Raw genomic sequence first — 26,960 nt, 5'->3', positions numbered from 1 at the left:
AAAAAAAAAAAAAAAAAAGATACGGTGAATAGAGTAATTTTTCCGTCGCCAAACTGCAGTGGCATAGTCCGTTGTTTTCCCTAAAAACAAAGGGCAATAATGTCATTCTGACTCAACCAAAAATGTACTGCTCTTCTATGTTCCAAAGGTCGCATCCTAAAAACCAAAAAAAAAATAAAAACGAAGAGAGAGAAAGAGAAGAGCTCTAGAGAGAGAAGGAAAAAAAAAGGCATTATCAATGGCGGTTAGGGTTTTGAATTGATCCCAAATTTATTATAAACCCCCAAATTACTTCATATATATATTCTATCGCTTCTTCTTTGACCCGTTTTATTTGCTACTCAAAAACCCTAATTCCTAAAAATTGTTTTTTTTTTTTCGCTTATCGAATAGAGTGAATTTTAAGGTTCTAGAAAGTTCTATGGGTGCTCAAGAGAAGTCACCTAACTCCAGTAATTCGATGCAGGTAACTTCCGTTTATTTTTTACTCCAAAAATTGCCCCTTTTTTGTTGCTTTTCTAACCCTAAGCACTTAATTCACACTGATTAGCTCTTCAATTATTATAGAATTGATGATTTAACTAGAATTTGAGTATGTAGTTATAGTTTAAGCCGATGCAGGTTGGTTCCGTTTATTATTCAGTTTAAAAATCAATTTTTTACTTGCTTGATAAGCTTAAGGACTAAATTTCACACTGATTAGCTCATTAATAATTATAGAATTGATGATTTAACTAGAATTTGAATATGTAGTTGTAGTTTAATCTGATGCAGGTTAGTTTCGTTTATTATTCAGTTTAAATTTTTTTTTTTTTTTTGCTTTTTTATAACCCTAGGACTAAATTCACAATGATTAGCTCATTACTCATTATAGAATTGATTATTTAACTAGAATTTGAATATGTAATTATAGTTTAATCCGATGCAGGTTGGTTCCGTTTATTATTTACTCCAAAAATAGCTTCTTTTTTGCTTTAATAAATTCAAACTGATTAGCTCTTATCTTTTTGTTTGAAATGAATAGTTATTGAATTATTGAATTGGTTATGTCTCAATTCCGAATTAGTTGGATTGAGTATTTGACTAGAATTTGAATAAATTGCTTCTTTGCTTTATAACCCTAGGACTAATTTCACACTGATTAGCTCTTTCATTTTTCTTCAAAATCAGTCATAATACAATTGGTTACGTCTCAATTCCTAACTAGTTAGGGTTTGATATTTAACTAGAAGTTGAATACGCTAGTTCTGTTTGATGTTCAGTCCAAGAATTGCTTCTTTGCTTTTAACCCTAGGACTAAATTCACACTGATTAGCTTATCAATTATTATAGAATTGATTAGGTTGTAATCCCAAAGTAGTTGGGATTGGATATTTAACTAGAATTTTAATATATAGTTATTTGCTTCTTTGCTTTTAACTGTAGGACTAAATTCACACTGATTAGCTCTTCCTTTTTGTTTGAAATGAATCGTTATTGAATTGGTTATGTCTCGATTCCCAACTAGTTGGGATTGGATATTTAACTAGAATTTGAATTTGTAGCTATAGTTTAATTATTTTATGTAGTTCTGTTTATTGTTCAGTTCAAAAAATGCTTCTTTGCTTTAACCCTATGACTGAATTTTACACTGATTAGCTCTTTCTTTTTGATTGAAATGAATCGTTATTGAATTGGTTACTTCTCAATTCCGAATTAGTTGGATTGAATATTTAACTAGAATTTGACATTTATTGTTCAGTCCAGAAATTGCTTGGTTAGTTCCGTTTGTTGTTCAGTTTGAAAATTGTTTCTTTGCTATTAACCGTACGACTAATTAACACTGATTAGTTCATCATCATTATATAATTGATTAGGTTTCAAACCCAGAGTAGTTAGGGTTAGATATTTAACAAGGATTTGAATATGTGGGTATAGCTCGTTTATTGTTCAGTCCAAAAATCGCTTCTTTGCTTTATAACCCTAGGACTAAATTCACACGGATTATCTCTTTCTTTTTGTTTGAAATGAAATCATTATATAATTGGTTACGTCAATTCCGAATTAGTTAGGGTTGGATATTTAACTAGAATTTGAATTTGTAGTTATAGTTTAATTTTTTGCTTTATAACCCTAGGACTAAATTCACACTGATTAACTCATCAATTATTATATAATTGATTGCATCTTAATCCCAAACTAGTTAGCGTTGGGGATTTAACTAGAATTTTAATATGTAGTTAGTTTAACTATTTTATGTTAGTTTCTATGGTTGCTCAAGAGAAGCCACTAAACTGCAATAATCAGATGCAGGTTAGTTCCGTTTTATTTTTCTGTTTAAAAAATCACTCCTTTGTTGTTAACCCTGGGGCTGGGACTGAGTTCACACTTATTAGCTCATCAATCATTATAGAATTGATTAGGTTTCAACCCCAAACTAGTTGGGATTGGATATTTAACTAGAATTTGAATATGTAGTTATTCGCTTCTTTGCTTTTGACCTTAGGAGTAAATTCATACTGATTAGCTCATCAATCATTATAGAATTGATTAGGATTCTGTCCCAAACTAGTTGGCATTGGATATTTAACTAGAATTTGAATATGTAGTTATTCGCTTCTTTCCTTTTAACCCTGGGACTAAATTCACCCTGATTAGCTCATCAATCAGTATAGCATTGAGTAGGTTTCAGTCCAAAAACTAGTTGGTATTGGTTATTTAACTTTGAATTTGAATATGTAGTTATAGTTTAACTATTTTATGTTGGCTGTTTAGGTATTGTGGTACTCCGTTATAGTTATAGTTTAACTATTTTATGTTGGCAGGTAAGAAGAAGCTATTTTTGTCTTAATATTGTCACACAATATTCAGCATCCTCCACCTTTTTGTCTATGAGATTAAACAATGTGATGAAAGAAGGCGTAAATTAAACAAGTCTGGTTGCTGGTGTTTGAGAATTTATGTGGAGATGTTATTGTTGCAGGATTCTTTGAAGTTAGATTGATATTAGATTAGTGTTAAACTAGTGAGGGAGTCAGCTGAAAGTTTGGTTGTGAGAAGCACTTTACTGTGTAAGGGTTTTAGGTGAGTAAAATAAGAGAAAACTTGTACAGTATAAGTTTACATTCCATAAGAAGAATGATCGTGAATTGGGATAATTTAGGTTTGTTTGCGACTAAATGCAAATAACCTAAATGTGTGGACTTAGTCCTCACAAAAAATGGTATGATTGGAACCCTCAGGGGTTGGCCTGGTGGTAATTGGCTTGAGCCTTGGGGTGCTCCCTTTCAAGGTCTCAAGTTCGAAACCCACTGGGTGCAAACAATTTCTGAGGGCCATCGGACTGGGGTAAAACCCTGAATTACCCGTGGTGCACTTGCGGGAAACTCCTTGCCGAGGGCCTGTGCACCCCCGGGATTAGTCGGGGCTCAAAGAGACCCGGACACCCGGTGCTTAATCAAAAAAAAAATGGTATGATTGGTCATAGATGAAGATGTATTACAATTGAATTAGAATAATATGGTTGAAATGGAGGAGTGTTACAAGACTACTATATGGCCAAAAGATTCCTAAGACCATGAAATGCAAATTTTATAGAACTGTTGTGAGACCAACAATGTCATATGGGAGTTATGTGAGACCAAGGGCATGGCGTGTCGCCCCCTTAGCAATTATGTGGGTCACTTGGATAGAGAGAAATTGGAGGGCTTTTGAAGGGGTGGAACAAGATTTTGTAAAGTTGCAACGTAGTGTTTTGTCTCTAGTTTCTTTTTGGTGTACTTGTGAGGTCCCTATTTGTATAGAGGATTGGATCTCTTTTGTTGAGAACCATATTTTGATGTAGGTTCTCTTCTTTTAGTATACGGCTTGTGTACAGGATTCTCCAATTGTTAACAAAATAATTTACCTGATAAAAAAAAATGTGGGCGTCCGAGGCTTAATGCATCCACAAGATGAATGTCGTAAATATGCGGATGTCAGGATTTATATTTATATTTTTTATAGATGGCCTCCAATTATGTAATGTCCACCATTGCCTTAGTGCTTGTCCTTTTACGTTAACAATATTTTCTTACTTATTAAAAAAGAGATGGGTGTGCGATAATACAAGATTGGACAATATTGGAAATGATCCATTCTCGACAGCATGAATTTTATGCTCTAATTGCTTTTCAAAAAATAATATTAAAAATGTTCAGATCTGGTAGAAGATGCGACGAGCAAATTTGGTTTAGATGGGCCTCCAATTATGTAATGTCCACCATTGGCTTGGTGCTTGTCCTTTTATCTTAACAATAATTTCTTACTTACTAAAAGAGAGATGGATGTGCGATAATACAAGATTGGACAATATTGGAAATGATCCACAGCATGAATTTTTATGCTCTATTTACTTGTCAAAAAATAATATTAAAAATGTTCAGATCTGGTAGAAGATGCGAAAAGCAGATATTGAGGACAAATTAGAGAAGATTGCTAGAGATTGTTTGGTCTTATCTTGCTTAGACTTCCACATCCACTGATTAATAGGTCTACAACAATATGATGATTGAAGGTAATAAAGGGGACAACGTTTCATTACTTATTAAGAAGAAGTAATAAAAGAAGGCGAAGAAGACGTAAAAGCACACATTGGAAGTTCCCTCAAAAGGCATAAAATCTCTCGGATTAATGCAGACTTAAAGCCTGTTTGCAAGCTTCCATAATCAATGCGGACTTGAAGCCTGTTTGCCAAGCTTCCATAATCTGCTTATTTCGAAAAGTGATTTTTGTCATAAGTGCTTTTCAAAAAAGTATATTGGAGAATAGCCCTGATTCTTTTTTTTTACAAGTGAATAGCCCAGACTCTTTCTGGAATTTATCAGCTCCCTAGTCTTATGATAGGTTTATTGCTTTCTTCCCAGGAGCTGATATCTTCTTTTATTTCGTAACTATGCATCTCCTTGATGCCTTTGTTATTTATGTACCATTTCACAAAAAAATAGCAGCCCCTGTTTGGCAAATTCATTTGAAAGTACTTTTGCTATTAGATCAACAATTTGTGCTTAGCCAAGGTTCCAAAAGTGCTTCAGGGAAAAATTACCTTTTTTTTTGTTGTTTTTTTCTGAAACTAGTAACTTTGAAAAATTACTTTTTTGAGCTTCTAACAACAACTTCTGCTACTAAAATGCATTAAACATAATCACTATTGGCTTCTTAGTAACTTTGCAGAACAGGCTGAGGAACTTTGTTAGCAACATTTAAGTTTGGCTTTGCTATTGGTCTTCTCCATTCTTGTATTACATCAATTTTGTAATATTAACCTTTGTCTCATCTGTACTGCAGCGTGTAAAGGTTTATCGTCTGAATGACGATGGGAAATGGGATGATCAAGGAACAGGCCATGTTAATGTAGATTATGCAGAGGTGAGTGTTTGTAGAATGTTTGATGTTCAGCTTATACCATTTTGTTTTTGTCGACAAGTAACATGTCCTGTGGACTGATTGGGAGGGGGTTACTTTCATTGCATCTGATTTTGGATGCCGATGCAGAGATCAGAAGAACTAGGATTGCTTGTAGTTGATGAAGAAGATCACGAGACTTTGCTTCTGCACCGTATCAGTGCAGATGATATATATCGGAAGCAAGAAGGTATCCTCAAGCTCCATTGTTTTGCCTCGTTTCTCCATGTTTATGACTTTCATTATGTTGTTATACAGTTTCATAAGAAAACATATTTTTCTCTTCAGATACAATTATATCTTGGAGGGATCCGGAGTATTCAACTGAACTAGCTCTTAGCTTTCAAGAGACGACTGGTTGCTCCTATATATGGCAAGTTTTTAATACAAAATAATTTGTATTTTATCTCCTCTTTTCTTGGTTATACTTCCCTCCTTAATCTATTTTATTTAAGGTTTACTTGCTTGGCTTTTTCAGAAGCTGTTAGAAACATCAGCAAATAACTTGTTTTTTTTTTTTTTGCTTTGTAGGGACCATATATGTAGCGTGCAAAGGAATATGCACTTCAGTAGTCTTAACAGTAAGTTTATAGAGTAACCTTTTTATACACTTGACAAATGGAACATTATAGCTCCCATGATTCTGAGTTTCAAAAATTTGGCTGTGAATGTAGTACTCACATTAGGATAGTCATATTTCTGGGCCCACATGGATATATGGAGCATGTACATTGAAAAGTTACGGTCTATTTTTTCCCTTTTAATTAATATGAAAAGAGAATTCTTGGGTTGGCATTACGTGTCTCAATAGCCAAACAGGAAATGTGAAACTTAATTGCAATTTGTCGTAACTTGGTATGAAAATGTTTCCTGATGAATGCTTTCAGTTACTATTGTTTAATACTTCAATTACTATTGTCATGATATCAATAAATTATTATGCTGGGTTTATGTAAAGTGCATTATTGATGATTTTGGGCACGTGTTATTGACGATATTGGGTTGCTTCATGGCAATCCTCTGGCTGAGTTGGGAAATACCATGACATATACTTCAAAAAAGTATTGTTTAGCTGGACCTTTACTAGACGAAAGAGAAGACGCAGGGCATGAGATGTTGCTCCGCTAACACTTATATGGCCGTATGTAGAGAGAGAAATATGAGAGCTTTTGATGGAGTAGAGAGGGATCTTTTACACTTGAGAAATGGCCTTTTATTCTTTGTTTCCTTTTGGTGCACACCTGTAGGTATAGAAGGTTAGGTTGGTTACCTTTATCTGGAAAAAAGGTATAGAAGATTAGGTGTCATTACCCCGTAGGGTTTAGCTCACTTGGGAAAAGTTGAGGGACTTTGTGGCTTAAGTCACGGGTTCGAGCCCTACGCCAAGTGTCTAAGCCTAGTATTTAAGTGGAGGGTGGGCCCATGATCCCCAAGTTTTGAAGGTTGCGGTAGCTCTAGACAGATTTCTTGGCATAAAGCTAAAAAATAAATATTAGGTGTCATTTGTAGAAAACCGTATCTTTTTGTAAGGTTTTCTACATTTTGGTAGACGAGTGTTTTTTGCCCATTGTTAATATAATTTTATTACTTGATGAAATAGAAGTATGAACTTGAAGCTAAGATATATGATCTCTTAATTATTATATTATGTGGATATTGCTGACTGACTGATGGAGTTCTTCCTTTGTTCATATTTTCTTGACAAAGTGTTAATTGTCAAGGAATACGTTTAACATATATGTGTATTGATATTGTACTCCCGCTTACTTACAAAATATAACAATTAGCCTCCAGAGATATTACCAAGTCTGTTTCTCAAGTTCATATTTCTTTTTCAACATTGTTAATTAACTGACAACCTGGATTTACGAATCGATAATCCTGACCTCATAAAGTCCGATAATCATGTGTGGGGGTTAAGAGTATGTTCTGTTTCGACCTTTAGCGGAGATCCACTAATGGAGAGATCTGACTCCATCACAAGGTGAGAGTCTTGAGTGTTTCTGAAAAATAAAAGTATATATTACAAGGATGATGACAAAAGAAAGAATAAATTGCTGCTTTTTACAAAAATAGGTCCACATAGTTTCTCTCCTACTTCTGAAACACCTGTCCTTGGGCTCTCTTGTGCTTTACAAGTTACTGTTGATTTTTTATGTTGACTCATTTTGTCATATCGGTCGGAAAAAGGTTTAGTGTGTATGACTTATTTGTTTCTCTTCTTTTTTCCACTTTCTATTTTCAGATGAGACATTTCATAGTGTCAACAGTGATTTGAGGGAGTTGCCCCCGGTCGAGCTTTCTACACTTCCCTTGATATTAAAGGTTTATCTGATTGTCCTCCTTTCAGCATTTCTTATCTTCTTAAATAGTTCAAACGTCTTTTTTTTTTATATTGCCTTGATAATTACCAAATCTCAATGTTGCACTCAAGGGTTCTCAATGTTGCACTCAAGGGTATGGCCTAGTAATCAAGTCTGGGATCAAATCCCTGGCGAGACAAAATCTCATCTGCCTAAACTTTGGTGGACAAAGTTACTTGGTATCTGTGCTGGTGGGAGGAGTAGGTACCCATGGAATAATATGGTCCGAACACTATCATCATTAATAATTTACATATTCTCTAAGTTCCGATGGTGGTTAGGTTTGTGGTCAGTTGCCCAGGGCATTAACAAAGTGCCTTTCGAATCCCATCAGGTAGCACTGTAGCATGTACCCTATGGAGGAATCTGGTCCGAACTCTACCATTGTTTTAAAAAGTTACCTGTTATCAAAAGTCCACCCTCCCCCCCCCCACCCCAAAAAAACCAAAACAAAAAAAAAAAAAACAAATCCCACAAAGGTTTTGCTTAGGTCTGGGCATATATACCGAAAAATCGAACCGAACCGAACCGAACTGAACTAGTTTGGTTCGGTGTTTGGTGTCCACCGAAAAAAAACGAAACCAAAATAGCCGAACCGAAGTTTGATAAAACCGAACCGAAAACCGAACGCGCACCGAAATTTAATACATTACCCAAAAAAAAAAAATTAAAATAGTCCAGGGCCATTAAGTTTAAAGCAAAAAAAACCCAATTGTAATAAGTACTCTTTGCATTTGTATCCCTAATTTTCCACTTCAATTGAGAAAATCAAATATCCTTAACAAAGAAAGGTAACTAGGATGTGTCTTTAGGATTAATGTATGTCCTTTATGTGTTTTCTTAATTATTCTTACGGTATGTATATAACACCTAATAATCCTATATCATGATTATAGTTTTCTGTTCTTGTGTATCCTGTTTGTTTGATTTTGATTTCAATTTATCAGTTTTATGTTTTATTGCTTTTGAGAATATGAATTAGTGTCAATGGAATCGCTTCTAATATTATATCAAAAAAACCGAATTGAAAAAACTGAAACCGAACCGAACCGAACTTTAAAAAACCGAAACCGAAAGAACCGAACCGAATTAGTTTGGTTCGGTGTTCGGTGTCCACCTTCAAAAAACCGAACCCGAAATAGCCAAACCGAAGTTTGATAAAACCGAACCGAAAAACCGAACCGAAAAACCGAACGCCCACCCTTTTGCTTTCTCAACCCTAACTAACAAAAAAAAAAGGCTGTAAAACAAAAAAGGTTTAGGGCCAATTTCAATATAAGGAATGCTATATAGGAGTAGTTTTGTTTGATTTTGGGTGTGAAGGCCAATACACTTTTGAGTTGCGTAAATCTTTTCATACTGTTTACTGATTTCTGAAATTTTGTTGCTTGTTGTTTGACTTGCAGTCGGTTGTAGAGAGTGGCATTGCCGATCAGTTGCGTGTTACAGAACTTATACTGAACGATGTGAGCTTCATGAATCTTTCAGTTCTCTAAACTTGATTTCTTTCTGGTCAATTAATCGTCATTGAAATGAGGGTTTTCATGACCTCAAATTAGCATTAGTAATATCTTCCTTGTTACAAAGAATCAAAAGTAGCAATGGTTGTGGAACTGTTTCGAGCATGTAAACTTCAGAATTAATTGCTGTTGTATTCATGACCATCTTGAAAACATAGATGTTCGGTCTTCCCTTTTTAGAGATGAGAACTTGATTATCTGTTATAGATACGTTGGAAAAAAGGAAACTGGACCGCCAGTGGAATTTAACTTTGTTTTGATAAGTTAAATATAAAATTTTGATAGGTATAATAAACTTTTTAGTGCCTTTAAATGGTGGGTGTATGTGCAGGTTAGTACTCTGTACTGCCGGTGCCTTCCCCCACCCCTCTTCGTCCCTCCTGGTTTCCACTACTTTGGCTCTTTTTCCCCCATCAAACTGAATATGATCTGGGCCAGCTGGTAGCTCAACATGGGTCCACTACTCGCTCTGGATCTGTACAGATTTTTCCATCACTGGCAAAACTCCGGCAGATCTTTAGTCACCACTGTCTCCCTCCTTCACCCTTTTACCAGCTTGGATTACCTGGAAGTTGCCGAATCTTTTGTACTCTTTGTGAATTCTTTGTGCAAAGTGCAGTATTCTATTCAAGTTAAGGAGTTTTTGATGCTATATTTAAGATGAGAAAAAGGGGGAGAACCCTCCCCCCTCCCATACCAAAAAGGGCGAACAAGAGAAGTGTTTCACTCTTTTCATTGATCTCTGTTCATCCTAGGATTTACTTGTTCATTTATTTGTTTCCTTGTTTTCTGGGTCTTTGGGTGAATCATACTGAGTTGGATTTTTTTTTTCTTCTGCAGCAAGATTTTTTCCGTAAGCTGATGGATTTATTTAGGATCTCTGAAGATCTGGAAAATATTGAGAATCTTCACATTATTTTCAAAATAGTGAGAGGAATCAGTCAGTATTACCTACTTGTCACCCATTTTCTTTTGGGTATGCTTCGGCTTATTTTTGGGGGTTTTAATTAATCAGCATGAAATGGTTTCTTGCAGTTATGCTCAATAGCCCTCAGATCTTTGAAAAAATATTTGGTGATGAGCTGATGATAGATATTATTGGGTGTCTTGAATGTAAGTTTTTGATCCTATTACTCTCAATTTTAAGTTTAAATGACCTATTTTGATCCCGACAGCACTCTTTTGTTTAATTATACCCTGAATCGCCAACCCCTTCCTCCAACCTCTTACGTTGAAGACGTTTCTTTGCTTATTGATCTCACTTTGGGATGCCCTGATGGCCTGATTCATATTTTGGTCAACAGATGATCCAGATGCTCCGCATGTTCATCATCGCAATTTTCTCAAAGAGTATGTGTTCTTCAAGGAGGTACGTTGTGTTTCTTTTCTACTCCTTTTCTTCCTGCTGTAATAGTACCTCTGGGGAATGTTTGCTGAAATGTCTTATGTCAATTCAGTTTGCATTTATTGATATCTGTTATTTTCCTTGTGGGTGTATTAGGCTATACCTATTAAAGATCCGATAGTCCTTTCAAAGATACATCAAACATACCGAGTTGGCTATCTAAAGGTGATAATGCTCTTTTACTTTTTAGATCGCATCCCTGTACCATCAATGAAACTTATAGTTTGTGGGCTAACTTTCAGGATGTCATTTTGCCTCGAGTGTTGGATGATGCGACAGTTGCAAACCTTAATTCCATAATCCATTCAAACAATGCAGTTGTAAGATTTTCTTTTCCTGAAGTTAAAATGTTCCATCTCTGGTTATTATAGTCCCTGACAGTTTCGTTTTGATATAGGTTGTATCTCTCTTAAAAGATGATAGCACCTTCATTCAGGATTTGTTTGGAAAGTTGAAGTTGCCTTCTGCAGAGTCAAAGAAGAATTTGGTAAAGAAAATTGTTGCTTCCTCTCTGTTTTGGGCTTGCCTCTCTTGCATTGACTTTCTATTCTTTTCTCATAAGACATTTAGTTGTTCATTATGTTGTCAGCTTCTGATAGTTGCTTGTTCTTTTAGTCGTTGGACTTATCTATTATTTTTGTTGGGTGATCATTCTTTATATATATTCTTTTTTTGCTTCTTGTGTCGTCATTAATTTTGAATTGGTGAAGCAGAAACTTGAGGGCAGTTGACCCCTCTCTCTCTCTCATATTTGATAAAGATAGAAGTAGTACTAACAATATTGGGAAACACTGTGTAGAAGATGTTATACCACACAGAGAATCTTACAAGATAGTATTCCTTTTTCAATTATTCCTGAAATGTTGGTAGTACCTTCACCTTCTACTTTTTTGTTCCTTATTCTGATGTTTGTCAGGAAATCGAAGAAGGGGTATTAGTAGTCTCATCATCTTTGTACTTTTTTTTTTTTGGATTGGCAGGTGCACTTTTTGCATGAGTTTTGTACTTTGAGTAAGAGTTTGCAGGTGGTCCAGCAACATCGGCTATTTAGGTATGCATCGCATGCTTTGTCTTTTGTATTAAATATCTGTATAATTTATCGTATGTTGCTTTCATAGCAATTGGAGCTGATATGCAAATACTATTATGATTGCAGGGATCTTGTTAATGAAGGCATATTCGATATCATAGCTGATGCTTTGCAGAGCCAAGACAAAAAGCTAGTCCTGATGGGGTAATGGACCATATCATAATATTTTAGCAAGTAGACTCTTTTCCTTTTCCATTCGTCTTTTTAAATGATTCTGGTTTTTGCTTCCCAGAAATTCTCATCCAAAATGATTCTAACTGATGCAGGACAGACGTCCTCATTCTTTTCTTGAATCAAGATCCAAATCTTCTGCGGTCTTATGTAATTCGTCCGGAAGGTCTTGCTCTGTTTGGTCTTCTGGTGAGCAAAAATTAGGTTTTCTCTTCCTTTCTTTTCCTTAAAACTTTAACAATGGTTGCTCGATGGTGGAGACTAATGGGATATCGGTATATTAAGTGACTCTTAACTGTTAGTTACCTGCTCCTAAGATGCATTCATTCGTGTAACATTTATTCAATTGTTGCACTGATGTGCTTCAATATATGGATTTTGATATCTTATGCCTGCCCCCTCCAACGTGTTAAGTTGTGAGGCATCTGCTGTCATGTGAGAATGCTCAGTTATTCCATGCTGTGAATGGGGTACTTGATTCATGATATAAATAATTGGAGAAAGACCGATCTCTCCATATCTTATCTTTTTGGTGTTTCTTGTTTCCTTATGCTGGATATTTTCATAATAGTAGCACAAAGACGTGTACTTTTTTTTTTTTTTTTTTTTTTGGCTTAGACCATATTTGTTAATTTTAGTTCTCATCTACTTTTTTCTTGGCTTTACGTTCCGCTCAAATGGTGTTGAACCGCTCTTGCCGCCATGGAAGGTACTCGAAGTAAATAATAGCATGGTTTCACATTTGTAGGTCAAAGGTATGCTAACAGACTTTGAGGATGACATGCACTGCCAGTTTCTTGAAATTCTGCGCAGTCTCTTGGATTCGTATGCATCAGGATCACAGGTGCTTTGCTTATAACTTTTCTGGTTTTACCTTGATAGTTCTAGCTTTCTGATTTTAGCGGGGGAGTTAGATTTTAATACCTCATCCAAAAAATTCTGGGTTGTCAAGTTAATGACGGGGTTGACTCTTTGAACACGGATATGTACAATGTGCTTTTTTCCTTACAGATCATTTTATCTCTTATGTCTTCCCAAGTATGCCGATGGTGGGTGGAACACCTTTTACAAATTCTGTTCCGGATGATAATGTCTGACTTCTCTAAGCGAGGAAACTGCATTTCAATATTCTGACCACGTCTAGTGCTTGTTTGCAAATCTAGAAGGGGAAGGGAAGGGTATGGAATAGATTATAAAGGAAGAGGAGAGAAGTTGAAGACTAGTGAGAGAAGGAAACCATCGTCTTGGCACCATATTTTCTCTCCTTTCTGACGTTCTAAAGATAAATCTATGGACAATTTGAACTAGAAAAAAGAGTTTCAAAAGAAAAGAGGCTGGGAAGGCCTAGAGGAGAAGGATAAATAATATTAGAAATGAAGGAAGTGGATGGTTAAGGCTCAAAAATTTCATTGATTTGAAAATCTGAGAAAGGATGCAGTCCGTATAAAGAGCATAGCCCTTTTATTTTCGGTTAGGACTTGAAACAAGGTACTTAGTTTCCTAAACTTTTTATTATAAAAGGATACTTTGTTTCTCCCATCCAAACAAAATTAAGTTCTACCCATTCATTGTCTATGTCAATTTCACTGCTTGGTTTTGCTGTTTCTTGTTTCCTTCTTTTTTCCTTTTATTGTGTGTTCTGGTAAGATATGGGTATCAAGGAATCTTTTTTTTTTTTTTTTTCCGGATGTACTGGATTGTCACAGCTTGGAGCCTTTATGTGATGGAAGCGCTTTTGTTGTTCTAAGGAATATGGTGACTTATTTTTCTTGGAAGAGTATTGAAGGTTTCTTGTAAATATACTGATAACAGTACATGTATTTCTTCTAATTTGAGAATCTTCTATGAGGTCCTTTTTTGGGCATCCGCTTTATTATTTTTTTTTTATTTTTTTTTTTTGGGGGGGGGGGGGGGGGTTATATTCTCCATAGACAAGATAGCTAATGGGTGGAAGATACAGCCCTTCCTCAATCCTGAAACTTATTGGTAGTTCGCCCTATTACTTTCTTTTTGCAACTTTTCATTAAAAAGTTGATAAATTCTCATTATTGTGAAATCGTGGTAGTGCTGCAATATTCACAAAAGCATTCTTAGTTACATTCTCTTTTTCAATTAAAAAAAGATTGTACATGACGACCTTACTTGAACAGGTTCTGTTCTATAACCTTCATTCTCTTTACAATGTGAAAGATTGTAGATTAATGTTACCAGTCTCAAAAATGCAAAAGATTTTAGATTTACTCTAATCCTTTTTCTTCTTGTGGGATTTGGTGGGAGGTTACGACTTTTGTCGAACAATTTGGCTTGAAGTCGAATAGTCTAGTTTGGCAGTTCTTTGACCGTATCTATTATTTGTGTTTGATGTCATTGATTGCCTTTCCGTTATTCTTGTTTGAGTGAAGTCACTCATACTAAGTCTAGCAACAAAGAAGCCTGTAGAGGCATTACTGCTTTAGGTGGTTCAGTATCTGGAACTTGACTATCCAAGAAGCCTGTGGAGAAATTACTGTTTTAGGTGGTTCAGCATCTGCAAACTTGACTATTCCCAGGGCTTGGGTTCATGGGAAAAGGTAGCACAATGCAGGATGTGTGGCAGGCGCATGTAACAAGTTCAAATCCTGCTCTGGACCAAGTTTGGTAGTTAAATGGAAATTACCCCTTATCCACTGAGTTTCTATAAACAACAGATTTCTCGGTTATCGAAATAATGAAGTATCATCAATCTGACTAAGTAAATGCACGTGTCTCCTCTTTAATTGCATAAGTTGTTTGATGAGGTGGTTCACATAATCCACATGGCATCAGACAGAGATCCTGAGTTTGTGTTTCACCTATCCCTTATTAATATTAATAAAGCGAAATTTTCATGTGCTTGGCCATGCTAAGAACCTCCCAACACGTGAAGTATGTATTTGATACATAATAAATAAGAAAGGGTGGTTTTTATCTAATAGATTAAGCTTTTAGATAAGGCTGTTCTAACATTCAACAGCTACTTTGGAGTTTGTTTTTTTGATTATCTTCTGTAAATTTGTTTCAGAGGGAGGCAATTGTTGAAATTTTCTACGAGAAGCACCTGAGTCAACTCATTGATGTTATAACGTCATCCTGCCCGGCAAACGGGACTGCTCAAACCGTCAGCAACTCTGAGAGCTCTGATGGAGGGACAGGAAAGCAAAGTAGTGTCAAGCCTGAAATACTACTTAATATTTGCGATCTCCTATGTTTTTGTATCGTGCATCATCCTTACAGAATAAAGTAATCTTCTTATCTTGGTATGGAATTACTTGGTTCCTAAATGCTAAGTTTGATTATTTGATTTAATGTGGATTCTCATCTTTGTTGCAGGTGCAACTTTCTTCTTAATAATGTGATAGATAAAGTTCTGTTTCTGACACGAAGAAAAGAAAAGTACCTGGTAGTTGCTGCTGTTAGATTTATGAGAACTCTTATTTCCCGCAATGTGAGTTGTTTACTTCTATTAAGGAAGAGAGCATTGTTTTTGACATGACTGAATTGATCATTTATTTGGCCTCTGGTGTGAATGTTTTACCCTGTGAAATGAGCTTACATGTTTTGAGAAGTAGCCCCCAAGGCTTCGGTCCAAAGGAAGTGTAGTGCGGTATGCATGGTAGGCGCATGTCACGATGTTGAATCCTACCAAGGACTAAGTAGGAGGGTAGAGGGCAGGTCCATACGCTGATACGCCCCCGAGCTTTGAACTTGTGCGCCAACTGCGATTAGGCCCGTTGAATACTGCTTCTTGTCAGATAGGTCTAGGTTCTGGTGGTTAGAACCGTTAATCAACACTTTGACCAAGTAATTCGCTCTTTGACACTCCCTCCGTCCCAATTTATGTGTCACCATTTGACTTGGCACAGAGTTTAAGAAAGAAAGGAAGACTTTTGAAATGTGTGGTCCAAAGAAGCCTTATATAAATGTGTGGTTGTAAATCATCTCATAAAGTTGAATTGTTTCTAAATATAGAAAGGTGACATTCTTTTTGGGACAGACCAAAAAGGAAATGGTGCCATATAAATTGGGACAGAGGGAGTATTAAATAAGATTTTGTGCAACAAAAAAATGTTTAAGTAAGATGAATGAAGCTCTTCAGGGCGATTTTATGTGCATCAATTAATAAGTTTGCATGTACTAAGACCCTTAGTAACCACAACTAGTGAGGTAGATTAGTAGGTTTAATGTAATGTCACTCTGATTGAGCTGTTAAAGTGGATTTTGCTGCAATATTGGACATTTTTGCATTGGTAGAGCATGGTATTGTAGAAGTTGTAATTGTCTACTAAAATGACATGGAGATTATAGGTTTCACAGGTACCATTCAGAATTCAAACATTGTCTTCTTTCTTGGAATTCGTTAGTGTAAAGTAATTTTGGGAAGAATGGTTTCAAAATCTTGGACCAGATTATGATTGGTTATGATTCTTTTTCCTTTTTCTTTTCCTTTGTGGCTGAAAGCAAAATTTTGTTTTAACAGTTTTGAGTTAGTGTATAGCTTCGAAGCAACCTTACTTTATCCTTTGGGGGTGCTAAACAGTGCCTTCATTTTGGTTGTACTGCTTAAATTTCCTGAAGTTGGTTGAAGTTTCTTGAAAGTCAAGAGAATAACAAGATGAATATCTTGTATAATATTCTTAATATCTCGTAATTAAGAGACCCAAGAACTAGGAAATGTTCCTCATTTCATGTAACCCAACTCCTATATAATGAGCCGATTTGTATAACCAACCAATTTCAGTAAGTTTTTCTCCCTTCTTCTTATGTCATTTCACGTGGCAATGGAGTTTCTACAATTTGGCAAATTGAAGTACATTTCAATGTTCATCATTTTTGAGTGTTTACCTTTTGTATATTTGTGAATATATTCAAATTCTTCAGAGTACAATCTGCAGGATGAGCATTTGATGAATTACATAGCAAAGCACAATCTCCTAAAACCGGTTGTTGATGTCTTTGTTGCTAATGGAGAACGATACAATCTTCTAAACTCAGCTGTTCTTGAACTTTTTGAGCATATTCGTAAGGTTGCATCTTATTTCCTTCACCTGCTTAGACTGTGAAAGTTAATATAACATGGATTCTCGTATTTCTTAGGTTCTGACATGATATAATGCAGGATAACATGAAGATATTGCTCAAGTATTTAGTCGACTCATTCTGGGATGAACTGGTCAAGTTTGAAAAGTTGACATCTATCCACTCTTTGAAAATTAAATATGAGCAGGTATTGTCTCCATTGTGCCTGTTGTTCACCATTGCACTCTTGATAGTGATGCTTGGCTTATAATGGGTTATTTGGGTCTCTTCTAGTCCCTAGATTGTTCAGGAACGAGAAGTGTCGGCAATCTATTAGATGACCCGAGGAAACGAGTTGATGACCGCGGTTTAGAGAAAGAAGAAGAAGAATATTTCAATGAAGACAGGTATACCTTTACTTTTTTGCATGTAAAAATGTTTTATATGGTATCCGCTGAATATGTATATCCTTCAGTGACGAGGAAGATTCTGCCTCTGCCTCCGTGGCGAATGCAAGTAGAGCGCAGCCTCAGCCGGCCTTGCCTAATGGATCTGCTCCAAGCGTCTCACCTGTGAGGTAAGTAGCTGTTACTGCTGGAATCTGCATTTATTAAACTAAGCGGAACATATTTTGAGACTCCCGTTGCTTTAGATCTGGGGGGCTTGTTGATTATGATGATGATGAGGATGATGAAGATTATAAGCCACCACCTAAGAAGCAATCAGATAATTCTGATGAAGATGGATCAGTGGAGTCTTTCCCGTTGAAGCGTAAGCTATCGCCGAAAGAAGAGCCTGAGCCAAGAAGGTTGCAGCGTATTGCGAAAGGTTCAAAGTCTCGAGACAGTGTTTTTGCTGCTTTATGCTCAACCTTAAGTCAAGCAGTTTTACCGTCTAAAAAGACAGGAAGTACAGCACAAGATGGTCCATGCTCAGATGGAGACAAGAAATCTGTCGAGTCCAACCATGAGGAGAAAGAAAATTCTACTGATCATGGGAGTGCTGATGGTCCATGCTCAGATGGGGACAAGAAATCTGTCGAGTCCAACCATGAGAAAGAAAATTCTACTGATAATGGGTGTGCTGATTTGGATAATCACGACGACCAAGGACCAATTTGTCCTATAAGTTTTGCTGAAAACATGCACGGTTCTCCTGATAATAAGCAGAGGGGAGATGACTACTCATTAATATCGTCAAAATCATCTCCTGAAATGGCTGTAAATGGATCGTAACTCCTCCGTTGAGATCATCATGCCATCTTGACTCCTACTGTGATCTACAAGATATTATTTGAGCATGTGCTTGCTTCAAATCAGCTCTCTGTACAACTTCGACATAAGTGATGAGCTAACAGGCGATTCGATTGTTGAATTTCATAACTATTGGTGGAGGGGAGTCTGTACAGCGTCGTTGCAAGCGTGGGGAGAGATTAGCACAGCCCTCTTGGATTTTCTCTTTTGTTTAGCATTTCCAATTGCTCCTGTAAAACATTCCATAACTATAGAGTTTTGGTTTCTCCAATTCTTTGTTTTATATCTCCATCTTCACTTTCCTTAGTTATATGTACTGTGTATAGGGCACCAACTTTTGCTCTTTGAAGGTTATTTGTCGATTTAGCGGGCGTAGCGACCACAAGTGTTACATTAGAGAGGTCAGTATTGGTTTGAGGCCAAGTTTTCTGTTTCAATGTCGCCTAATTATATACGGAATTGTATATTAAAACTTGAGGGGACGATTAAGATTTGCTGCATATATGTACATTAGATTAATAGTGGTAGCACATCTGGCTTTTTTTTTCCCCCCTCACAATCTCTCATGATGTGTCAATAGATTTATCATACCCTTTGCTATACTCTGGTTTTTCAGATAAGAGGACTTCAGTTTTTAGGTTTAGTTCCTATAAAGCTCAGTGTGTTTTCTCCTCTTTTGTACCTCAGCAAGTTCAAGGTCTCAAGTTACTCAAGCAAAAAGTATGAATACATAAGAAAACAAGGAAAAAACCTTATTTTATGTGGATGTTGGGGTTTACTTTTTTTTTTCCTTTTCAATGTCTCTTTTTAGGCTACTTCAGTTATTTCTTTCTCCTCTTGTCAAATATGATGAATATGTCTTCTTGATTTTGGTTATGCTTGTAGACTCTGGTCATTGGTGCTTTTTGAGTTCCACTAATAGGGTAATTACTGCTTTTGGGTTATGCAAATTTGTACTCCCTCTGTCCCAAATTATCTATTGTTATTTTTATAAATAGTTGTCTCAAATAATTTGTCGTTTTAGAAGTTCAAGATAAAATTAATCATTTTTTTTTTCATTTTACCCTTAGTAGTATTTGTTTTTGAAGGTTATAAACACTTCAATTATGAGGTGATGTAATAATTGTCCAAATTTAAATGAAGGGTAGAATAGTTAAAAAAAATTCTCTTAATTATTGTTTCTTAAGTCTCTATAAAAAAGAATCACGATAGATAATTTGAGACGGAGCGTGTAATTCTTTATTTGCCTTTTTTTTTTCTTTCTTTTTTTCCTCCATGACTTTGGAGTTTGAGAATACTTCTTTTTCTTATCATCAAGCAGACAGAGTAAATAAGGTGTGATGTTTTCCACTAAGTTATTTTTTCTTTGCCCCATTCCTCTTTTCGAGGCTTGCCCATAGAAAATGTAATTACGAGTACCAATTTGAGAATTCAATCTCATGTTTCGACACTCGTCTATTTCGAGCAATGAGGGGAATATGACACTACAAGTGGACTATATGATGAACTTTCCTAATAAATACTTCCTTGGGTCCAAATAGAATGGCTGCTAGTCCCACTATTATTTTGTCCTTAAGAGATGAGTGGTGAAGACAACAAATTTCATGATAAACAATTTGAGTTTTTTGTGAACACCATTCAAGTAATTTAATATTGTTAAGTGCATATATAAGAGAATTAGATATTCAACAACTTATGAAACACTCACCCGGGAGGAAAGTGAAAAATCAGCTTTTGCTATAAATCAAGTTTTTTGAATCGTTAACGTCACTTGGTTCCTTTCTATCGTTGGTGTTAAGAGTGAAAAGTCTACTGATTGTTATGTCAACTGCAAAGTCCCGACAATTAAGTTGGTATAAAAGAATTGTTGCGAAGCAAAAAAATCTTTTTCTATACGAGTTTTCAGATCAAAGTTTTTAAATAGAACTTTAATAGGCTTGATCACCATACTTCAAATTCCTGCCACGTAGGACTCAACCTAAGTGGAATTTTTCCACCAATCTAAGTGGAAATTCACTATAGTAAAAATTTATACACGTGTTTTGTTACACTTGGATTTAATCTTAAATAATTTTCTTAAATTCATCCTTCAAGTCAAGTATCTTTCGTAATCATGATTTAATATAAAAACAAGCCATTAAAACCTTGTCATTCTATTCAAAGTTTTTTAATAGAACTTTAATAGGCTTGATCACCATACTTCAAATTCCTGCCACGTAGGACTCAACCTAAGTGGAATTTTTCCACCAATCTAAGTGGAAATTCAGTATAGTGAAAATTTATACACGTATTTTATTACACTTGGATTTAATCTTAAATAATTTTCCTAAATTCATCCTTCAAGTCAAGTATCTTTCGTAATCATGATTTAATATAAAAACAAGCCATTTAAACCTTGTCATTCTATCCAATAAACAACGGCCACGTCTTTATGGTGACGCGTCACACGCCATCTTAATTATCTCACCCTCACTTCCTCTTGTTCCCAAAACATAATTTTAGCTTTCTTTTGTACCCACCAATATCCACCACCATTATCATTATCATTATGAGTACAAATTATGAAATAGTCAGAGTAAATATTAAATGAAAGAGAGAGATCCTAAGACATAAATAAATAAGAGTAAAAGTCAAAACACCGCCTAATTAATATTCTTTTCAGATTAAAAAGAACGTTCATTTAGTCATTTGCACATCTCGTAAGAAAATATTAAATCTAAAAAAAATAGGTAATTTAACTAAACTGTCTCTAATTAATAAATATTGAGATTTGATCACATAGCACTTAATAGAGCCAAATCTGAAAAAATAAGGTAATTTTTTTTTCATTTGATAAGTGGACACTCTTTTTGACCCAAGATAAATATGCTAAGTGGACACTCTTTTTCATCCGGTCCTGATGTCCCAATTTATATGATGTAGTTTTAACTAGACACAGAGGTTAAAAAATATAATTTTGTGGTCTAAAAAGAGCCAAACATATTTGTGTAGTCATAATTCATTTCGTTGAGCATAAAAGGTAAAGTTTAAAATTAAGTTATTGCCAGATAAGAAAACTGACTAAAAAAGAAAGCGTGTCATATAAATTGAGACATGGGCCATATGTAAGAAAAAAAATACGAGATACTCCCTCCGTTCCATAATAAATAATTTTTTAGACTTTTTAATTTTTTTCAATATAAGTAGTGGTTTAACATTTCAAGAATACTTTAGACAGATTCCTCCAAAATTGCTCTTATTTAAATAATTAAGATTCATTAACTACCTTTTTAATTATATATAAGCACAATTTAATTTAATTTTAATTATATATAAGCACAATTTAATTAGAGATAAGTTAGTAAAAACAATTCTAATTTTATGGAAGTTAGCAATTGTATCCAATAAATTGTCGCCACATCATTATGATGACGCGTCACCCGCTATCTTAAGAAAGAATTTATATGTAACCCACACTCGCAGTTTCCCAAAACATATCTCTATCTCTCTATCTCTCTTCATCCATTATCGGTGGTAACCTTTTTGACCTGAAATACGGTAACTTTTTTTTTTTTTTTTTTACCTGAAATAGAGCAGTAGAAATGGCGTCAGTGGACAAGTACAATATGAAGAATCCAGCTGTGAAGAGAATATTACAGGAACTTAAAGAAATGCAATCTAATCCTTCCCATGATTTCATGAGCCTTCCTCTCGAGGTCTAAATTACCCTATACTTTCATCTTTTTTTTTTTTTTTTTTTTCTTTCTGAGATTCAATTTAATTGAGGTTTGATCGATATTTTTTTAGATTAATTTGAAAAATTGAGAATTAATATAGTTTAGTTTAGCTCAGACAGTTAGTCAAATAGACTCGCCATGAGCAAAAACTATATATATATATATATATATATATATATATATATATATATATATATATATATATTTTAATATCTTAATTTTCCTAACGAAATTTATCCTATTATTTCACTGTTTATATGTTTTTTTTTTTTTTGGTTTGGATCTGGATTTTTAATATTGTGTTCTGAGATTCAATTTTATTGAATTGCTTTATAGGTGAATTGCAAGTTATACTACGAGAAATTTTGTAATCTGTATGTTAATTTTAAAAATTGAGATTTAATCCTTTCTGATGATTGCAAGAGCCTTCCTGTGAGGTTCAGATTTTAATTCCTTAATTTTTTTTTCATTTTTAATCTAAAATCTACCTTATCCTTGATGAATTATCTTTTTTTTTTTTTTTTTGGCGGATCTAGAACAGTTTTTACTTTATCAGATTCAATTTAGTTGAGGTTTTGATCAATATTTTTGGATTTTAAGTTGAATTGAAAATTACAGTAAGAAATATTTCATAATCATTTTATTTTAGGTGAATTGCAAGTTATACTACGAAAATATCCTAATACTTGTATGTTTGTTTTAAAAAATTCAGTATATATATACTGCTTCGATTTAATTCCTTATCCTATGTTTGGATGGTTGTTTCCCGTGGTTCATTAATGTACAGTATGGTATGGTATAATATGGTGTTGTATTGTATTGTACTGTATTAATAGACACAATGTTTGGATAGACTGTATCGTTTGTTGTGGTTTAATAACATTTGTATTCTTTGGTTTGACTGTATGGTATTGTATAATAACTTCCCCTTTTTTCTAACGAAATCGACCTTATCCTTTCATGATTTATCTGTTTTTTTTTTTTCCCTTTGGAGAAGAGATAGATCTAGAATTTTAATGTGGTGCACATTTTGCTATCTGAGATATTTAACTTTTTTAGGTGAATTTGCAAATTATAATATGGAGATTTTCCTAATCCTTATATGTTTTAATCTTAAAAATTGAGAATATATAGTCTGATTTAGCGCAGAAAATTAGTCAAATATACTCGCCATGAGCAAAAAACAGTATATATATTCGAGTGGAGCAAAAAATGCTCTCTGGTTTTCAGTTTAATTCCTCTATTTTCCATTTTCCTAACGAAATCGACCTTATCATTTCATGATGTAGAATTTAAATGTGTTGCACTTTTTGCTTTTCCGAGATTCAAATATTGACGTTTGATTAATATAAGCCTTCTGATGATTTTATGAGCCTTCCTCTCGAGGTTTCGAACTTATTTCCTTTTTCCTAATGAAATTTATCCTATCCTTTCATGTTTTATCTTTTTTTCTCTTTGGCGGATCTAGAATTTTAATGTTGTGCACTTTTTTCTTTACGAGATTCAAATTGATTGAAGTTGATCAATATTTTTAGCTTTTTTAGGTGAATTGCAAGTTCACGAGCCTTCCTCTCGACGTTTCGATTTAATTGCTAATTTTTGCTTTTTTAGATTAAAATTGATTGAAGCTTGATGAAAAAAATTGTAACTTCTTAGGTGAATTTTAAATTATAGTACGAAAAAATTTCCTTATCTTGATATGTTAATTTTAAAAATTGAGAATATATAGTCTGATTTAGCTCAGAAAATTAGTCAAATATACTTGCAATGAGCAAAAACTGTACAGATAAATAGGGGGTATGGTTTTACTGGCGATAAGTAATAAGTGTCAAATAAATTGAAGGATTTTTTCTGCTTGTGCCAGTGTATATATAAATAGGGTGTGTGGTTTTTAGTTATCGAGCTTGAGAGTATAGCTAATTTGCTTGCTTATGGTTTGCTTCTTGGTTATGGAAGTGAGATTTGATTGTTTTCCTTATTGGTAGGGAAGGGGTTTCTTTGATGCAATTATGTTCCTGCATGGAAATTTGAAACTGCTTCGATGAAACCTTTTATGCTAGTATTTTGCTGCTGCCAAAATAAACTAAATTACAAATTGGACAAGGCAGCAACATGTGATTTTTAGTGTTTAAAATGATAATAGTGGGGTTCTACATAAAGTTGCACATGATATAAATCTCTTAAGCTTTATAAAATTTCTTGACGTAGAATTTTTTTATGTTAAGGATTATATTTGATCCTGGTTATGAATCAACCTCACTTACAATGAATGAGCTCCGTGCTCTTCTAGCTCTCAGTTTGATGCCTTTGGCGCTGTTATGATATAAATAGGTGAAGATTTGATTTTTGGGTATTTTCCTTCTTTTCTTATGTGGTAACATGCGTATTTTAATATTCTTGAATTCATCACTGGTAAATGGATGTCATCATAGTAGGTTATGTCCATATTGCTTTTGAAATATTGTGTCTTGCATGAAAGTCTATTGACAAATGACTAGTTATCTTCCATTTACAAGTTATTTTTAAATCTAAAAGTTGCACAATGACGCAGCAATTTAAAGCTGAACTTTATATTACTTTTTCAGGAGAACATATTTGAATGGCAATTTGCAATCAGGGGTCCAGGAGACTCTGAGTTTGAAGGGGGGATTTATCATGGACGAATCCAGTTGCCTGCTGAATATCCTTTCAAGCCTCCTTCTTTCATGCTTTTGACTGTAAGTCTCTTGCTGCTTTAATAGCTTGTCTTACTCAGTTCATTCTATGGAGTAAGGTTTAGCAGAGATCGGAATGCGGCGAGTGATGTGCGTTGCAAACCCCACCCTGCCATAAGCGGGCTTCTCGGATTAGGCTGGCAGTGCGCTAACATTTTCTTGACGGTGTGAAAGAAAGATTAAACAACAGGTATCATGGGAAAAGGGGCTAGAGATTTATAATTCAAAGAGGATAAGATCTAACTGACGAGTACTGAAGGATTTTTGCTTTTCTCCGTCTGCAAATCTGGAATGTGTTTTTCAGTGTGACCTAAGTTTCCCTCTCACTACACAAATTCACTGAGGAGGGTCGCGAAAAAATATTTGGAAAGGGAAAAGGGTCAACAAACTGAAAGAGAAGAGATGGTACTGTTGGGAGGGGTAGTTGCATGGGTTGGTAGGGGGAAACGGAGTCCGTCTTGTGGGCTGGGATAGGCTACTGAATGAAGCTGCTAGACCTATCCCATATTCTCTTCCATTTCCATCTGGGTTTAGATTGATTCATTTCCTGTTTAATAATCTGCTAACTCATGGTTGATTGTCTTTTCAGCCTAATGGACGTTTTGAAACCCAAACCAAGATATGTTTGAGTATTTCTAATCATCATCCTGAGCACTGGCAACCATCATGGAGTGGTAACTTCATCCTTCTCTCCACCATTTTCACAATATGTTACATTTTAATGAACGATTCACTTTCATATTGTTGCAATAGTTTTTTTTCTTTTGGGATAGATTACCAGATACTCCAGATGCACGATGTCATGTTAGGACATAAAAAGAAATCTTCATCTGCATGAGTTGGCATTTTACAACCCCCCCCCCCCCTTTTTTTTTGTTTGTGGGGGGGGGGGGGGGAGGGGGGGAGGGGTCCTTTTAACCTGTGGCTTGGACGGAAGATATGATTGAACATGTGCGTCAATTTTTTAATGATTGGTATGGTATCCTGTACTTGAGCAAAAGACATTGCAAACATCACAGAAATAAGTAGGTAAAAGTCTCAGCTAAAAAAGTAAAGCAAGCAAAATGGGCTTGCAACTATGCATAATACATCATTGACCTGCAATTATTATGCTTTTAGTTGTATTGACTAGAGAAAAGCAGTTTGCAGTGCATCAAGCTATTGTGTGGTGTACTCTTTTGTATTAAGGGTCAGACGCATTTATGGAAGCTAATCAGTGTTTAATTATCTTACTTATGATTTGCAGTTCGGACCGCACTGGTAGCTCTGATCGCATTTATGCCTACCAGCCCAAATGGTGCCCTTGGATCACTAGACTATACAAAGGAAGAAAGGCGTGCTTTAGCTATTAAATCTCGTGAAACGGCTCCAAGGTATGGGACTCCTGAGCGCCAGAAGCTGATGGACGAGGTATCGAATTATCTGAATATCATTTTGATATCCAATCGGTTGTCTGCAGGCTTAAGCATTAATAGTTGATTTATTTTACAGATACATGAATACATGCTAAGCAAAGCACCCCCAGTTCCTGAAGCTACTTCGTCACCAGCTCCTGATGAACAGAATATTAACAGAGAGGACGAGGTCCAAGTGAGTCCTGAAAACCCCACCGACGACGCTGCTGAAGAAATGCGTCCTAATCCACCTGTTGCTGACACAACTACTGAAGAGAGACGTGAATTGGCTTTAGATGCTGATCCTGTACAGGCACCTATAGAGGCCCCTGCTGTACGGCCTACTGAGCATCGGATATTGCATACACCTCAACAGAGTGTTCCGAGACAAGCTGATGACCGTATATTCACATGGGCAGCAGTTGGACTTACAATTGCTATACTTGCACTTCTGTTAAAGAAATTCATGAAAGCTAATGGCCACGGTGCTGTCTTCATGGATGAATCCTAAATCTATCAACAGTAAATATGGAGTTAACGGGGAATATGTTTGGCAATTTACTCCACTTTCGGCCAGCTTATGCAGAAAAATGCAGTATATTTATCCTTTTGCTATTGTGACATCAATTATATATATTGTCCAATGTGTAAACATGATTTACCAGATATATTTTGATAGTTTGTATAGATGGAAGATTGTCCTTTTACTGAGATGTGAAGGATCATGTGAAGAAGTTAAGAATTAAGATGAAACAAAGAAATTCAGTTTAACGTTAACTCGTTTCTTAGCATTCGTCCTTTTTTTTCTTTTTTAGTTTCTTAGTATTCGAAAAAGTGTACGTATGCTGTTCAAGTAAAATGATAATAGTAATAAAACAA

The 26,960-nt window shown here is 35.1% G+C and overlaps 2 protein-coding genes across 9 annotated transcripts; both read left to right on the top strand.

Annotated features, from left to right (window-relative positions):
• The first annotated feature begins 142 nt into the window (after positions 1 to 142).
• On the top strand, positions 143 to 18,787 carry LOC132604502 (uncharacterized). 7 transcript variants are annotated; one of them, XM_060318039.1, is made up of 25 exons: positions 155 to 244; positions 394 to 466; positions 5,305 to 5,385; positions 5,512 to 5,611; positions 5,710 to 5,794; positions 5,953 to 6,002; positions 7,667 to 7,746; positions 9,191 to 9,250; positions 10,145 to 10,244; positions 10,340 to 10,417; positions 10,609 to 10,673; positions 10,806 to 10,874; positions 10,952 to 11,029; positions 11,107 to 11,196; positions 11,690 to 11,760; positions 11,866 to 11,943; positions 12,066 to 12,159; positions 12,719 to 12,814; positions 15,011 to 15,228; positions 15,319 to 15,433; positions 16,881 to 17,012; positions 17,105 to 17,212; positions 17,299 to 17,411; positions 17,480 to 17,581; positions 17,657 to 18,787. In XM_060318039.1, the coding sequence occupies exons 2-25, from the start codon at positions 422 to 424 to the stop codon at positions 18,237 to 18,239; spliced, it is 2,691 nt and encodes an 896-aa protein (XP_060174022.1). In that variant the 5' UTR covers positions 155 to 244; positions 394 to 421; the 3' UTR covers positions 18,240 to 18,787. The 7 variants fall into 7 exon arrangements, 2 of the variants coding, with proteins under 2 accessions (XP_060174023.1, XP_060174022.1); XR_009568740.1 differs by lacking the exons at positions 15,319 to 15,433; positions 16,881 to 17,012; positions 17,105 to 17,212; ... (1 more) ...; positions 17,480 to 17,581; positions 17,657 to 18,787 and adding an exon at positions 13,677 to 13,756 and having other exon boundaries at positions 144 to 466; positions 15,011 to 15,136; XR_009568741.1 differs by lacking the exons at positions 15,319 to 15,433; positions 16,881 to 17,012; positions 17,105 to 17,212; ... (1 more) ...; positions 17,480 to 17,581; positions 17,657 to 18,787 and adding an exon at positions 13,677 to 13,787 and having other exon boundaries at positions 144 to 466; positions 15,011 to 15,136.
• Positions 18,788 to 21,726: 2,939 nt separating this feature from the next.
• Positions 21,727 to 26,858, top strand: LOC132604501 (ubiquitin-conjugating enzyme E2 32). Of its 2 annotated transcripts, none has more exons than XM_060318037.1 (5): positions 21,727 to 21,952; positions 24,559 to 24,690; positions 25,277 to 25,361; positions 25,934 to 26,097; positions 26,179 to 26,858. In XM_060318037.1, the coding sequence occupies exons 1-5, from the start codon at positions 21,839 to 21,841 to the stop codon at positions 26,590 to 26,592; spliced, it is 909 nt and encodes a 302-aa protein (XP_060174020.1). In that variant the 5' UTR covers positions 21,727 to 21,838; the 3' UTR covers positions 26,593 to 26,858. The 2 variants fall into 2 exon arrangements, with proteins under 2 accessions (XP_060174020.1, XP_060174021.1); XM_060318038.1 differs by lacking the exon at positions 21,727 to 21,952 and adding an exon at positions 23,314 to 23,359.
• Positions 26,859 to 26,960: the final 102 nt, after the last annotated feature.

The sequence above is a fragment of the Lycium barbarum genome, chromosome 7, assembly GCF_019175385.1.
Source record: "Lycium barbarum isolate Lr01 chromosome 7, ASM1917538v2, whole genome shotgun sequence".
Lineage (NCBI taxonomy): Eukaryota > Viridiplantae > Streptophyta > Magnoliopsida > Solanales > Solanaceae > Lycium > Lycium barbarum.
The sequence above is the reverse complement of the archived record's forward strand: the minus strand, read 5'-3'. Positions and strand labels throughout refer to the sequence as shown.